Raw genomic sequence first — 12,974 nt, 5'->3', positions numbered from 1 at the left:
GACACTTCCGGGTCACGTGGCCAGCGTGACATCGCTGCTCTGGCGAGCCAGAGCCGCACACGGGAACGCCGTTTACCTTCCCGCTGGTAAGCGGTCCCTATTTATCTACTTGCACCAGGAGGTGCTTTCGAACTGCTAGGTTGGCAGGCGCTGGGACCGCCGCAGGGATTCGAACCGCCGACCTTTCGATCAGCAAGTCCTAGGCGCTGAGGCTTTAACCCACAGCGCCACCTGCGTCCCATAATTAAAAAATACTTTATTGCTAAAAAATGCTAACCATCATCTGAGCCTTCAGTGAGTCGTAATCTTTTTGGTGATGGAGGGTCATGCCTCAATGTTGATGGCTGCTGACGGATCACCTTGGTGATCGCTGAAGCCTGGGGTGGCTGTGGCAATTTCTTAAAATAAGACAACAGTGAAGTTTGCCGCATTGATTGTCTCTTCCTTTCACGATAGATTTCTCTGTAGCATCCAATGCTGTTTGATAGCATCTTACGCACAGTGGAACTTCTTTCAAAACTGGGGTCAATCCTCTCAAAGCCTGCTGCTGCATTATCAACTAAGTTTATGTAATATTCTAAATCCTTTGTTGTCATTTCGGCAATGTTCGCAGCATCTTTGCCAGGGGGAGATTTCATCTCAAGGAACCCCTTTCTTTGCTTGCCCGTAAGGAGCAACTCCTGTTGTTTAGCGTCACCACCTCCATCCATAATCTTAGCTAGAACGTCTGGATAGCTTGCTGCAGCCTCTCCATCAGCACTTACTGTTTCAGCTTGTGCTTTTGTGCTACGGAGGCGGCTTCTTTCCTTAAACCTCATGAACCAACCTCTGCTAGCTTCAAACTTGTCTTCTGCAGCTTCCTTGCCTCTCTCGGCCTTCATGGAATTGAAGAGAGTGAGAGCTTTGCTCTGGATTAGGCTTTGGCTTAAGCGAACGTTGCGGCGGGTTTGATCTTCTATCCAGACCACTAAGACTTTCTCCATATCGGCAATAAGGCTGTTCCTCTTCCTTATCACTCGCGTGTTCACCGGGGTAGCACTCTGAATTTCCTTCAGGAACTTCACCTTTGCATTCACAACTTGGCTGACCGTTTGGCGCAAGAGGCCTAGCCTTCGGCCGATCTCGGCTTTCGACATGCCTTCCTCACTGAGCTGAATCATTTCTAGCTTTTGATGCAATGTGAGGGACGTGCGACTCTTCCTTTCACTTGAATGCTTGGAGGCCATCGTAGGGCTCTTAATGGATTTAAATATTGTGGTGTCTCAGGGAACTCAAAACTCCCAAGGAAAGGGCGGAAGAGGGTCTAGGGGCTTAGTTCATCCTCTGGCCCTCTTGCCTGCAGGGACAAGAAGGGAAAAACCCAGCTCCAGCCCTAGCCAGCTCCACCAGGGCTGCCAGGCGCTGCACCCACGTCCAGGCTCCTGCAGCCTTGACTGCAACCCAGCAGCAGAAGCAGCTCCTGCAGTTCTTCACATTGTCAAAAACGCAATATCTGCGAAGCGCAACAAAGCGAAGCGCAACAAAGCGAGCCGTGACGTATACAGTTCTGTGTGTCGCAACAGGGGAAAGTAGCGGCGTGGAAAAGGAGGGAAGCGAGAACATAGAGCTAGGACCTCGAGAGGCAGCCCATCGCTTCGCTTGTGTTATAGGCGATTTTCGGGTTCAGATAGAAAAAAAAGATATTTTAAAGTGCCGCTTCCGGATGGAAGAAGTAAAACCTAGGCGGAGAAATAAACATGGAAATTCAAGGTAATTGGAAGTTGGGCGCAGACTGCTCCCCCGCCCCTCAGAACAGAAAAAGGCACCAAGAAATCGAGAAGTCCTTGTTTTCTAGCTCTTGCTTCTTTTGAAACATTTGATTTAGAGTGCAATCTTGTACGTGTCTACTCGGATGGAAGCCTCGTTGAGTTTAATGGGGCTTATTTCTGAGCAGAGGCATGCACAGAATTGCATTGCTAATTAGCTCCTGAAGCGTGTTTAAAAAATAAAATAAAAAATAGCCTAACCTATGCAAAATGTTAGTGCCGATATGCTCTACTATCTTCCACAATGGAAACTGGAGCAGTTGAAGAGAGAAGAGAGTTGCGTTCTCAGCCAGGGGCGAGCACGATCGAGCCGGGATTTTTATTTGGAAGGGACAGGGTTTTTTTTAGGAACTCAAAGTTGTTTCCTAGGAAACAGGTGTCTTTTAATTTCGCGGCTGCTGTCACCATCTGCAGTGATCATGCAGCCCAAGAAAGTAAAATCTCTCACTGCCTCCATTTCTTCCCATTCTATTTGCCAGGAGGTGATGGGACCAGTGGCCATGATCTTCGTTTTTTTGATGTTGAGCTTCAGACCATATTTTGCGCTCTCCTCTTTCACCCTCATTAAAAGCTTCTTTAATTCCTCCTCACTTTCTGCCATCAATGTTGTGCCAAAGAACGCTTGGCTCTCCCATCCCCAAATACCCCAGGTAAATCTATTTTTTTATCCACACAAAGTAAGTCTTATCATCAATCTTTTTTCCCTTTTCTTTTTCATTTGGTATGGTGGGAGTTTCTTTCCCTGCCCCCAGGGAAGAAAACGAAACGAAAAAATGAACCCGGAAACTACATCTGCCACCTTCTGCCTGTTAGGTCTATACTGTGTGAAGTCTATGGGAGAGGAGCGCGTGTCGCTGCTCTCGCGAGATGACGTGGCTTCTGCCTCCAAACCCCAAACCCCTCCCCCTGCATCGCTTTGCCGCGTTTTCTGCTCGGCGGGAGCGGAGGGCCGGTTTCTGAGGGAAGTTGTCCCTGAGGTAAGCGAAGCCATTCCGTTGGTATTGTCCGGTTGGGAGGGGGCTTCCTCTCCTCGGAGGGTTTGCGTGGAGGCGGCTCGAGGCCCAGGTTGGCTGGACTAGGAAGAGGAGCGGCGGCGGCGGCGGCTCCCCTTCACGAGGGCCTGGGCGAGGCCCAGAAAAGGGCTTCCTAAAATCATGGTCAAGGGGATGAAGGAGCAGCTTTTCCCCTCTGAGGGAAGGTTGCAGCTTTCAGAAGGAAGGCGGGTAAGAGACGACATGAAATCACTCGAGGTGGGAGGAAAGGGAAAGGAATAATAATAATAATAATAATAATAATAATAATAGTTATTATTATTTATACCCCGCCCATCTGGCTGGGTTTCCCCAGCCACTCTGGGCGGCTTCCAGCAAAATATTAAAATACAGTAAAACATCAAATATTAAAAGCTTCCCTACACAGGGGAAAGAGGCTCCCCCCCCAAAAAAAAAACTCTGAAGCTCAGGGACATCCCATAAAGTTGAGTGTTGGAAGATTCGGGGCAGATAAAAAAATGGAAATCCTTTCGCATCGTGAAGCTGTGGAACTCCCTCCCACAGGAGGTTTTTTAATGGCCACCAACTTGGGACGGTTTTAAAAGAGGATAGGGTAAATTCATGGAGGAGAGGGGCTATCCATGGCTGTGAGCGAGGAGGGTTATTTTATTTATTGCCTGCCTTTTGCCCTAAGGTCCCAGGGTGGGTTACAACAGCATTAAAAGCCGTATTTATAACAAACTTGGATGGTTATGCTCTGCCTTCACACTTGGAGGCAATGATTCTTTTCGTTACCAGTTGCTGGAAACCCGAGAGGGTGGAGAGCGATCTTGTTCTCAAATACCGTACTAAGTGGACAGCCATAATCTATTCATCCTGCTTGGAAAGCTCTCTTCAGAACAGAAAAAACACCCACGTCTTCAGTTGTTTCTGCAAAGTAAAGATAGTGTGGTATCTCAACAGGAAAGCTGTTCCATTGAACAGAGATGGCCGCACTGAAAGCCCTGCTTGGAGTTACTGTGGAGCAGGGTTTCTGAGATCTTTTCTGAGATCCTTTCATTTATTTATTTTTTTGCAACATGTAATAAGTACCTCTGAAGCCTGGTTGCTGGGTTTCCAAGTGGGAAGAGTGCTGTCGCACTGTGGTCCTGCCTTGGGGCTTCTGGTTGGCCACTGTAGGAAAAGGATGCTGGACTAGATGGGCTTTTCACTTGATTCAGCAGGGCTTTTATTAAGTTCAGCCAGAATGATGAAGGGGGCTGGAGCACCTTCCCTATGAGGAAAGGTTACAGTGCAGTGTTCTCAGGAATATGAGGTGATAATGCACAGCCTTCTGAATGAAAGCTGTGTTGCTCTATACTTGATTCCAAGACGGGCTTGTCATTTTCTAACATATAAAACTTATAACCTACAACTTTTATAATCGTGTCTTTTTTGTTGTTGTTACCTCATCTGCCCTTTGTCTGAACGTTATCCATGACTACTTCCTTATCCCTTCTTCATTTTTTAACCAAAATTTTACAATTTTGCATTGCTACTTTTCCAGGATAGAGTGCTTTGGATCGCAAGATGATAGATCCAATAGATGGCAATTTGTTTGATCTTCCTGAATATGAACAAATCCAGGATGAGACGTTTCTACCTCTACCACCTCCAGACTCTCCAGGAGGAGACGTTGAAGGCAACTTAGTGAATGGAGGTGACTGTTCACTTGAACTAAATGTTCACATTTTGAACCCTGATAGCACAGTCTATGCATGTTTACTTGGATGTAAATCCCACTGTGTTCAGGGTTTTACTCTGAGGTAAGTGTGCATAGCTTTGCGCCTTGAATCCATGAAACTACATTTGCTTCTAATACTAGACTTTACGAGGAGAGAATTAATTTTATGCCCATAGTAGGTTTTTTTAAACAACAACAACCCCTATTTAAATTATATCTGGTTTGGTGTGTGTGTGTTTTTTTTTTTAAAAAAGACTGGTTGAAAGTTACTTTGCACACTTACTTCTTAAGGTGGTTTAGCTTTGACACAACAGGCTGTAACATAGAGCATGTGGACTATAGCCTCAGGGTTCTCCCTAGGCCATGCCCCTCTCCCAAAGTCATGCCCCTTGCCTGCTTTGCTCCAAAGCACTCATTGGGTGCTTTTACCTCACTGGAATGTGCCCTTGAACTGTAATAGCCACTTATTTGCCAGGATGGGGTCTGGCATGGCAGGAATGTAACCCATCATTCAAAGGTAAGACTCCTCTAACTGTTGCCCCGCCCAATTTATGTTATGGATTTGCCACTACTGTCATGTACCCCTGGAGGTTTGCCCATGAGGGAATGTGGCCTTGAGGCTGAAGGTTTCCTATCCCTGTTTAGCAGCAGGGGGATAAGACACCAAATAGAAGACACCATTGCATGAATAAACACCTTTCCTGGAATATGCCTGTATGACTGTTACAGCATTCATATATGGTATATAAAAATATATGAGAATGTTTATTACTATGGATGTTTCACTCAGTAAATCTAATCACATTCTCAGTTTTAGCATCTGTTGTTTTTCATTTGTCAGAATCAGAAGAAAACAAATTGTCACAAGCCAAGGATTCTTCTAGGACTACAAGGCGATCTGTTAAAAGGCCAGTGCCTAAACTAGATGCTGACAGGTATTTATAAAAAAAATTCCTAACCCTATGTGTGCCTCTATTTACTCTGTTGCATATTATTGCTCTTAACCCTTTTAATTGATGCCAAACTTCTAGAATTTGGATCTTTGTGATGCATCCCAATATACATAAGAGTTTTTACCTTTTGTTGACCTGTATGGTGTTCTCCTATGGTTACTAGAGTGGAACTTCCCTAGAGTGGAACTTTGGTTGCTGAGTCCCACCATCCATTGCTATTGTCCTTAGAGATCCTCTTTAACACAGAGGTCCAGTTGGCTAGGACTTGGGACAATGTCCTTTCAGTTACAGTGTCCAGGTCATGGAACTCTATTTTCAGGACCCCAGGGTGGGTTCCAACCATAAATACATAGTCCATTCTTTACTGGCACTTCAACATGCTGCCAAAACCTTTTTGTCCCACTATAGCTTTGGTTTGGTTTAGTTTCCCATTGTCTTTTCAGTGACTTTAGTATCTGGCTTCTGGCATTTAGCCCCAATTTTAGGAAATTTATATTACGTTAATCATGTGAGCCATCTTATGATGATTGTTGTGAGGGCCCAAAGGCAGGACATATGAATATTTAAATAAATGAATAAATTGGTGATTTTGTAGATCAGCCTAGGCAATGGGTTGTGCTATACATTTGCCAATGTTGTGTTGCAGTGTCACATCATTTGCTTGGCAGTGAGTGAGGAGAATAAAATGGAACTGAGCAGAAAACATTTGGAGACTTGCTTAGTCAAGGGCACTCTTCCCAACACAGTACTCAAATGGGTGCCAAAACCCATCCAAATAATGGCTTGGCAACTCTTATTTGTAAATGGTTTGTTTTAAAGAGGTTCAATTCTTTTGTTGGCTTAAGAAATATGTATATATGTGTGTGTGTGTGTGTGTGTGTGTGTGTGTGTAGGCATATTTATACATGTATTGTAGATTCTGCTGGAACAAATCGTCTGTGGCATGTATAGCCAATATCATGTCTTCCAGACTACAGCTCCCATCACCCCTGACTATTGGCCGTACTGACTCGAGCTGAAGGGAATTGTAGTACAAGAACACTGTTGGCTATCCCTGGAGAGTTTGATAGCATTTTGATACCTCTTCAGAACTGGAAACATTTACTTACATGAAAATTATGTGCATCATCAAAAGCCATGATCGACCATATACCATGCCTCTTGTATACATTGGCATCGTATTTCAGAGTTTTGGGTGGAATACCTGTTATTGAAAAAGAAAATTTCAAGTAACTAGAGACGCTTCTAACATTCACAGGTTAGTTTCAGAGCGAGGACTTCCAGCTTTGCGGAATATGTTTGATAATGTAAAATTCAAAGGTAAAGGTTATGAGGTAAGCAATGCTGAGAAGTCTTCTCTTAATTTTTGTGGCCATTGTATGCATATTATGTATTCTGGAATATAAGCTGTGTGGAACATACGAACATGAAGTTTTTCAGCAAAGGATTAGATTAAATGTTAGGGGTTCTAATACTAACATGCTTAGTTTTGTTGATCAGTTGTGAATTACCACTCTGTCATGATGATAATGACACAAAATTGACTATTTTGGGTAATTTACATTTAACATTAGCCTTCCTTAATAGTATAAGGGCAGCCAAAGCAAGGAGGAAGATTTGCCTCATTGTTGAAAAGATTGTTGTGTAGGCTCACTTAACTAATACATTCATCAAAACGAATCCTTTCCAGACAAGATACTGTTTTACAATATCTTAAAGACTGGAGGGGAGAGTCAATGCAAGTATAATTAAAACCCAGTAGGAATATTTAATGTGATGGATATGCCATCTCCAGTCTTCAACCACAAATCCACACCTGAATGGACCATCTCAGTTGGTGGAGCTCCTGTTCTTAAATCTCTGGAGACACAAGACTGAGGAACACTGGTGTACATTGGCTCACAGTGGCTCTCGAGGATTTTAGACGGAACAGTCCCTGCCTTAACCTGGAGATGTAGGTGTTTGGGATTTTTTTTTGCATGCAGAACAAATGCTCTATAACTGAGCCACCGCAACTCCCCAAGCATCTTCAAGAAAGGGCCTTTAATCTGTTTTTTTGAGTTAATAACAATTAATTTTGTCAGTTAGATACACTTTTGCATCCCAAATGTACAACTTCAGAATTTAAGGCTTTGCGAAATAAAGCTTCAAATACTTTCCAATATGAGCACGCCCAATGTTTAAACTGTATCTTGTTCTTTATGTTCAGGAAGCAGACTTGAAGGCACTTGTGAGGCATATGGAGCACTGGGCTCACAGGCTATTCCCTAAACTTGCATTTGAGGATTTTGTTGACAAAGTAGAGAGTTTAGGAGGTAAACAACCAGTCCAGGTGAGTGTCAACCAATCTGAGTAAAAGTAATGCTTAACTGAAAGCAACAAATACTGTACAACTCAGATCTGTAACATATGGCACATCTTCTCATTCTAGGCATGCTTGAAGCGAATTAGACTTGACCTGCCCATGTTGCATGAAGAATTCACAAGTAATGAAGGCATGTATGCACTGAAAATGTTAGCACTGCATCCTTTTCTCTTTTGACGGTCAGACATTTAGGTGCTACTGAGAACTGACAGCAAAATTGATGTCCTTTAGGATTGAGCTGACCAGTCTTGCATGGTCTCATTTTAAAAACTTGAATCCATGTGTCTGCTGCTAAAATTACAATGCCATAGTGCATCGCAGGAAGTCTTTAACAGTTGAGGGATAACTTGTTGGTATTGAGTGCTCCTGAACTTGCACTTTTGCTTAAAGACTTGAGAAGTGCCTTTCTAGATCTAAAGAGCTACCTAATCAAGCACTCTGTGCAGCAGATTCCAGTAGCAGGTCCTAGATGCACTGGAAATTAGCTAGAGAACTACTATGTACTTTCAGCCCCTCCCTAGAACAATGTATTTAATCTTTTTTTAAAAAATAAGGAACATGTGTCCGTTCCATAAGTTTGTGTATTTGTTGGGATCCATCTGCAGTCCAAACACTGGATTGCACATTGTGCTTAGGACAAAATAAGTTCTGTTTCCAGGATACAGGATTTAATCTGAACAGTCTCCTTAAGTGCTGTGCATTTTGCTAAGCCCTTTGATTATATATTAATTGTAAACTTTTGTGGTGTCTTGGGAAGCTTGGTCTCAGAGGAGCTAGGTAGAAATTTTGGCAATTGCTACAACAGTCCTGAAGTTTAATGACAATCTTTCCTAAAAGATTAGCAGAAAGGTCACTACTACCACTGACTTCACTTTAAAAGTGTAAACCATTAATATGCTGTTTTGCCTTCCTCTCCTGGGATATCAGAACAATTAGATAATTGTGGATGCAATGAATATTGGTTGCATTTGTTAGCTATACAATGCAGCCCTAGGCAGCCACATATAGTAACAAAATGGATCCTGCCGACAGCCTCTGTCCAGTTACCAGATTTCTGTGCGATGGTTCCATACATATATGTTGAGTGAATGAGAACACGAAGTTTTGGTTTAAGGAAATATGAATGACATTTTGTTTCAGGAATTAGATACCTTTTTGATTTTGACTGCTTTCTAATTACCGTATTTTTTGCTCTATAAGACTCACTTTTTCTCTCCTAAAAATTAAGGGGAAATGTGTGTGCGTCTTATGGAGTGAATACAGGCTGTGCAGCTATCCCAGAAGCCAGAACAGCAAGAGGGATTGCTGCTTTCACTGCGCAGCGATCCCTCTTGCTGTTCTGGCTTCTGAGATTCAGATTTTTTTTTCTTGTTTTCCTCAAAAAACTAGGTGCGTCTTGTGGTCTGGTGCATCCTATAGAGCGAAAAATACGGTAATAAGACACAGGAATTAACACTTCTGTATCATTGGACAAGTAGCTTTCCTTCTATAATTTGCTGCACCATTGAATGAGGGAATATTATTGTAGTTCCAGCAATATGGTGATAAATCTGTTTACTTTTTTAAAAAGCAGCCTAGTGTAGATTTTGCCTGGAAACTTCTGATAGCCTTTTCCATTCAATATAGGTGAGGATGGGGGAAGCAATGGACCTAATCCAGCCACTGAAGAATTAGATTTATTTTCTGAAATCCAAAATGCACGAGAAGACTTTGGTTTGCCCCCAAATAGCACACTAACAGAGGAGCAACTGCAGAGAATTGAAAGGAACAGACAAATAGCCATGGAAAGAAGACAAGCAAAAACACAGTTCAACAGTCAGTCACAAGAAGGTAAATTCTAAAGTATGAATAGAGACTATTCATGGTTATACTTTGGGATACTTGAATTCAAACATCCTGCTAAAAATCAGCATCTGGTTCTGTTTTGACAATATAAATATAATTGAGGTTTTCTTTAAATTTGTTTGTAAATGATTTCTCCCCCTTCAAAATAGTTTCCCTCTCAATAGGTGAGCTGTGGTGTGCACGGTACAAGGGAATCACATCTACATGGGGGTTAGGTTCCAAAGCCTGTGCATTAGGCAAAATTCATGTATAATCCAATTTACCTTAAATTACCTCCCTAGTCTGGCTTCAAGGCATCACTGCTTATCTGAGGAGTCTCCTTTGGTCCCTTGTGCTTTCCCTGAGGAGTTGGATCAGTGGAGGAGGAAGAGGGGCTTTCCAATCTTCTCCATGCTTGTTGCTCAAATGGCAGGGGGCGGGGGGCGGGCAGGCAGGCAGGCAAAGGCAAAGGGAGGCAGAAAGAAGAAGAAGAAGAAGAAGAGTTTGGATTTGATATCCCGCCTTTCACTCCCTTTAAGGAGTCTCAAAGCGGCTAACATTCTCCTTTCCCTTCCTCCCCCACAACAAACACTCTGTGAGGTGAGTGGGGCTGAGAGACTTCAAGGAAGTGTGACTGGCCCAAGGTCACCCAGCAGCTGCATGTGGAGGAGCGGAGACGCGAACCCGGTTACCCAGGATTACGAGACTACCGCTCTTAACCACTACACCACACTACACCACTACACCACACTGTAGAGAAAAAAGCTAGAACAAATCTTTACAGTTGCAGATCGGGTCCTCGTAGCAGCTTTTGCAGGAGCTTGCTGCCGATCATCTATAATTGAATTTGTGTTATTTGTGTGTGTGTGATGCGATTCCATTATACTTTCAGATTAGCAGGAAGTTCATGTGATGACTGGTTTATTGCTAGTTCTATATATGCACTGCCCTTTTACACTAAAACCTGCCAACTTGACATAAACAGGGAAATTAAATCAAACAGCTGGCCTTTGTCTTCACCTGAACAAGATTCAGGTTACCTTGTTACTAGGTGGATGAGCTACCAAGGATTGCCACAAGAGCGGAATAGTTTATTAGCAGGATTTTTTCTTCTCCACCCCCTTCCTTCAACTTAGTAGTGAGATTTATTGTGGTGGAGATTCACCAAGTGGCCTAAACCACATTTCTTCATGAAGGTGTACCACACTCACAAAACCAAAGAGAAGGAGAGTTTATGTAGGAACAAATATCACAATTTGTTCTTTCCATACATTTGATGACTGAACTAAAGTGTCTTCATCTCTATTACAATATTCTGTGGAAAGCTAGCGGCCAGAACATTCTTCTCCTTACATTTCGAATTCATGTTTTTCAGTTTTAAATTTAACTATTTCCTTCAACTTGACCCCTGCCTTGTGATAATTGCTTCATTTTTCTTCCTAATAAAAGTTTGGTTTAAAGAAATTGATTGCTTCTCTCACCTCATAAAACTTCAAGTTATTGACTGGGCTAGCTAGTATGAGCCTAAGCAATTACATTAGAGGAAAGGAGTTAATGCAAGAATGGTGACAGCCAATATTTTTTTGTTTCTAATAGAGCTGCATGTGACCCAGACAGAAGAATGTAACATCATTGTGGCTCAGGAACAAGACGACCTGCCTGTGGTGGAAGGAAGAAATACACCTTTTCAGACTATTAAGAAGGAAATTGGAAGTATAGAAGATAAATGACCTTTAACTTTTGTATCAAGTGACCAAGGACCAACATCTCTAATTATACGTCACATATTCCTGTTATTTCCTCCTCTTGAAAGTGGTTTTTTTAATGGTTTTTTTCCCTACTGGAACAACTGATCATTCTTCCCAGTTCCACTGGTCTCACTTACATGTAAAGATCAGCCAAACCATGGCTAGGCATGAATGAGCAAGTGTGCTGGTAAGAGGTGGAAACTGTGGCTGCATGACTACACCCCTGTAGTGCTATCCATGGTTTTGTCTTAATGTTCTGTGCAAACCTAGACTTGTGGTTTGTCTTCTCCAATCAAACCATGAGCAGTAAGCTAAGAACAAGCTTTAGTTACAGCTTGTGGCTTGTTTCTAGTGAGACATACAAGTCTAGGCTCAAATGGGTTAGTGCTGTAGCAGGACTCAGAGAGGAGTAAAGTGGCTGTGATTTTCACTCTGTGCCACTATGCTTGCTTGCTCACGCTAAGCTATAGTTTGGCTTCATGTTGCATGCTAACTTGGCCTTTCAGTGAGAGTTCTGTAATTCAGATTTTTTTCTTTTCTTTATCCACCACTTTGGAAATGGTGTTTCTCAGTTGAAAGTGAGACGAGTTGAAGCTTGAATTAAAAGTAATGGCTGCTAATCCTTCAATGAGAAAGCACCATTCTCACAGTAGATGTTATAAAATGTTACATATAGAAAGCAGACCAAAGCAATGATAGTTCTGCCATTAAAATCTTTTATAACTTTCACATTGTGAAATACTTGTGCTATGTGTCCATATTTTACACTGGAAATAAAGATGTTGGAAATCTGCTATGAAGCAGGAGATCTTGGTCTGCTACCAGAAGCAGCAACTAATATACTGCATAGGTAAATATTGTATAGGTTGATCTCGTAGAACAGAGGTAATGTTCAGTGGCATGGGGATATCTATGTGCAAGCTTTTAGACACGCTACTTATAAAAGTAGTGCTCATTAAAGGAGCATGGTTTGGGATATCTGGAAGGTTACTTTGTAGTGTAACAGAATGGCACGATCCAGTGTTAGAATGAGAACTGAGTTGATTCAGATAAGCCTTTCCTGCCACCTCATCCCATCCTGAATTCCTGCACATAGCTTGGATGGTTTCCACATGGCAGGTAGGAAACTTTAGTCTGAACTGAAAGGCTGAAGAAAGAAAAATACAAAATCTCAACTAAACTTAGTTCTTATATGCTTCATTGCTAAAGTTGTTACTCAAGAGTTTTGATAATGGTTTCGTAATTCGGAGGTACATTTGAGTACAACTCAATGGTGGTGAAAACAAAAAACAACCCAAATGCTAAATACTGGATATAAATTAATGGGAAGCGCTTAACATTCTTTTCTTTATAGTCACTTCCATTATCAGAGAGTAAAATTTTAAAGAGCTACTTAGTTGTCATATCAAATTATTATTTATTCCCTGAGGTGCTTGAAATATTTGCCATTTTATGTACTCAATTCACAGAAGGCGCAAAGTGCTATCTCATTACCATCCATGGCTACAAGTGTGTTTTAATGTATAGCTGCCTGTTTTCATAGAGATACTGTATTATACCATGT

The 12,974-nt window shown here is 42.2% G+C and overlaps 1 protein-coding gene across 2 annotated transcripts; it reads left to right on the top strand.

The window, feature by feature from the left end:
* Positions 1 to 1,566: 1,566 nt before the first annotated feature.
* Positions 1,567 to 12,802, top strand: TIPIN (TIMELESS interacting protein). 2 transcript variants are annotated; one of them, XM_083713280.1, is made up of 10 exons: positions 1,567 to 1,749; positions 2,338 to 2,455; positions 2,619 to 2,782; positions 4,344 to 4,496; positions 5,362 to 5,455; positions 6,732 to 6,807; positions 7,683 to 7,805; positions 7,905 to 7,968; positions 9,465 to 9,668; positions 11,259 to 12,802. In XM_083713280.1, exons 4-10 carry the CDS (start codon positions 4,367 to 4,369, stop codon positions 11,390 to 11,392), a joined length of 825 nt encoding a protein of 274 aa, XP_083569406.1. In that variant the 5' UTR covers positions 1,567 to 1,749; positions 2,338 to 2,455; positions 2,619 to 2,782; positions 4,344 to 4,366; the 3' UTR covers positions 11,393 to 12,802. The 2 variants fall into 2 exon arrangements, with proteins under 2 accessions (XP_083569406.1, XP_083569407.1); XM_083713281.1 differs by lacking the exons at positions 1,567 to 1,749; positions 2,338 to 2,455 and having other exon boundaries at positions 2,705 to 3,028.
* The last annotated feature ends 172 nt before the right edge of the window (positions 12,803 to 12,974 follow it).

Source organism: Podarcis gaigeae, assembly GCF_964106915.1.
Source record: "Podarcis gaigeae genome assembly, chromosome: 14".
Lineage (NCBI taxonomy): Eukaryota > Metazoa > Chordata > Lepidosauria > Squamata > Lacertidae > Podarcis > Podarcis gaigeae.
This window is presented reverse-complemented; position numbering and strand designations above follow the sequence as displayed.